Source organism: Nematolebias whitei, chromosome 8, assembly GCF_014905685.2.
Source record: "Nematolebias whitei isolate Nwh7 chromosome 8, NemWhi1, whole genome shotgun sequence".
NCBI classification, from domain to species: Eukaryota; Metazoa; Chordata; class Actinopteri; order Cyprinodontiformes; family Rivulidae; genus Nematolebias; species Nematolebias whitei.
Genome location: NC_056505.1, coordinates 48,995,623 through 48,998,578, shown reverse-complemented (window position 1 = coordinate 48,998,578; position 2,956 = coordinate 48,995,623). Strand labels below are relative to the sequence as shown.

The 2,956-nt window shown below is 44.8% G+C and overlaps 1 protein-coding gene across 2 annotated transcripts in view; it reads left to right on the top strand.

Annotated features, from left to right (window-relative positions):
• The first annotated feature begins 1,678 nt into the window (after positions 1-1,678).
• The window catches only part of lhx2b (LIM homeobox 2b), a 13,854-nt gene continuing 12,576 nt past the window's right edge, over positions 1,679-2,956 (top strand). For both annotated transcript variants that reach the window (XM_037680644.1, XM_037680643.1), the window contains exon 1: positions 1,679-1,923. In XM_037680644.1, the coding sequence (XP_037536572.1) occupies positions 1,738-1,923 (186 nt within the window). In that variant the 5' untranslated portion in view covers positions 1,679-1,737. The remainder of the gene's footprint in view (positions 1,924-2,956) is intronic.

Below are 2,956 nucleotides of genomic sequence, written 5' to 3'. Positions count from 1 at the left end.
ATATATATATATATATATATAACTGTAATTATATTTCATGTGTGCTCAGCTCAGGCCTCGTTCCTTTTTCCTCAATGTTTTTGCATCGACCTGACAATTAGCCCTCACGGAGAACTGACACGTGCACACCTGATTATTAATGCGCACGAAACCCTCTCTGATAAACAAACAAAACACACACTTTAGTTCACACACCATAAACAAACACTTTTCGTGCGTTTTTAAGACACACTCCTAAAAACACACAAAGATGTCGCGCTTCCACCAAACTTCCTGTCACGTGGTTTAGAAGTGATCAGTCTGGATCATGTTCAGATGATCATTTATTGGTTCATGGATTTTCCGTGTTTCATCTTTTAATTTGCTTTTGTTTTTAAACAAAGAATAAAAGAATAAAACGTGTTGATCCACGTGGGCAGAATGTTTTGTTTGTTTTTTTTTGTTTTTTTTTGGGGGGGAGAATGTCTTTTTTTTTGGGGGGGGGGGGGGGGGGGGGGGGGTGTGCAGAATGTTTACAAGTTCCTCACCATCACTCCATGATGACGCGTCAGTGCGTAAAAATGATCCGTGCGGTTTGTGAGGAGCTGGAGGGTGAAGACTTTTAACTTGTTTAGTTTTTAGAGTTTTTATCCGCAGCTCTCCTGATTGAAAAATACATCACGTGATGAAATCTTGTATTTGAGCAGCTCAGGTGGCTCAGAGAGGCTGAAACCTGTGCGCGTGTGTTGGGTGCAAACCTCCCAGCAGACTTGATCCACAAACAAAACAAGCGGCTGCTCTGTGGTTCCTCTGAAACGGAGGTCTGATTTGGAGCAGCAGCTGCGGAGGGAGCAGTGAGGAGGTGTGGAGGGAGCAGTGAGGAGGTGTGGAGGGAGCAGTGAGGAGGTGGCCGGCGCTCCGTGCTGCTTCCTCCTCAGAGCGGCTGAGGAGCGCGCGGAGCAGCCAATGAACAGAACCGGAGCGTCGTGACGCAACAGCGGCCCGTAGATAAGGAGATGGGTCCAACCCCGACCTGAGAGGGAGGACTGGAGGGTTTGGGGGGGTTCGCGGACATTCTGTCATCAGTCCATCCTCCTGTCTGCCGGTGCACGCGCAGACCGAGCAGAGCCTGGACAGCGCTGCTCAGACGACCCGCGGGACTTTATCCAGCAAAGGCTCTTCTTTATGTTTGTCCTTTTGATTTTCTCTGCCATGAAAAAGTAGTTGAGCCAAACTAACCTGCAACAGCTGGGACTGTTCATCCTGAGGAGAGGAAGCACAAATACTTTGATCTTTTCAATGTTGTTGCGAGCGGAGGCTGCAGTCCAGCATTTTCACACTTCCTCACAAACCAAAGTGCGTGATGATGTCCGAGCTGTGCGCGCGGCAGAAGCCCTGAGACCCTGCAGCCAGGAGGAGGCTCCGCGCGGAGCCTCCACAGCTCAGACCTCCTCCCCATGAGTGGAACAGAACAAACCACACAGAGTCGGTGACATGAAGAAATCACGTCGTGCGTGAGCGACAGCACGTCAGAGGAGGATTCTCTGAAAGAATTAGTTGGAGCTAAAGAAAAATGAGAGCTCACGTGTGACGGCTGCCACTGGCAGATGAGGCAGTGTGGAGAGCACGTGCCCACTTTTCTCCCACAAACTGTTTCGTTCTTCCTTCAGCTGGATTGTTCTTGTCATCGAAAGCGAAGAAAACAGCCGAGCTCTGCTTGTCGGTGCGTGACCGCGCGTGCGTTTCCTGCTGCCTCTCATGGACATCTTGACGCGCAGATCCGGAGAAGAGAACAGCTACAACATCCTCCCCTCTGCGGCAACCATGCTTTTCCATGGCCTCCCCGGGGGCGACGTGCACGGTGTGGTGGAGGAGATGGAGAGGAGAGGAAAGGGCGAGTCAGCGGCCATCAGCTCAGCCATCGATATGGGGGAGTCAGAGACGGTAGGACCCCCGACCGGCCCGGCCCGGCCCGGCCCGGCCCGGCCCGGCCCGGCCCGCTCTGACCCAGACAACAACTACACAATTATTTTCATAAACTTCCTCCATGCAGTGATTTATTGAGGCGCGCACGAGTCCAACATTTATTTAGCTGCAGCAGCAAAGCACAGGACAGCAAGGGTTAATAAAAAAGATTCATAATCAATTAGCCTCATTTTTATCTTTGTTTCTTTTCTTTACGTTTGATTTGTTTTATTTTATTTTGTCATGCATTTAAAATATCCAAATTAGAAATCACATTTTATTTATTTCATTTAAAGGGAACAAAATATATATATTATATATTTTTTACAGGAAATATGTTTTTAAACGCTGCAAACATGTTTTATTATTATTATTATTATCATAATACTAATACTATCATAATAATATTATTAATAATAATATTAATATAATGATAATAATAATTATCATGATTATAATAATGATTATAATAATAATAATGTTGAGTTATTTGGTGGTTCTGCAGCTCAGCGAGGCAGATGGATGTTAGCACAAATCAAAGGCCTCCTGGAAGCATGGGCGAAGGATTTGTGTGTAAATGAAGCTTTTCTGACAACAGCTTTGTTCTTTAACAGCGACTGACAGAACACACACACACACACACACACCAGTTCATGTCATGACGCCAGTATGAGTGCACGCGCATGCATGCTGGGCTTTCCTCTACTTTATTTCATGTGATGTGCACTTACTGGGATCATGTCGGTGCTTTGCTAATGTGCTGGAAAAATGCTTCAGAACCTGCACATGTCCTCCACCAGTCAAAGTCTGAGATAAAAATAAGATTGAAGTATTTTATTTAAAAATACTTCATCACATTTTTTATTTTTTTTATTTTATGGCAGATAGAGTTCAAAACATGTAAAGAAATAAGATTTGAGAAAATAAATTAACAAAGCCTAAACACACACACACACACACACTTATAAATAAAATAATAATAATAAACTATATATATATATATATATATATA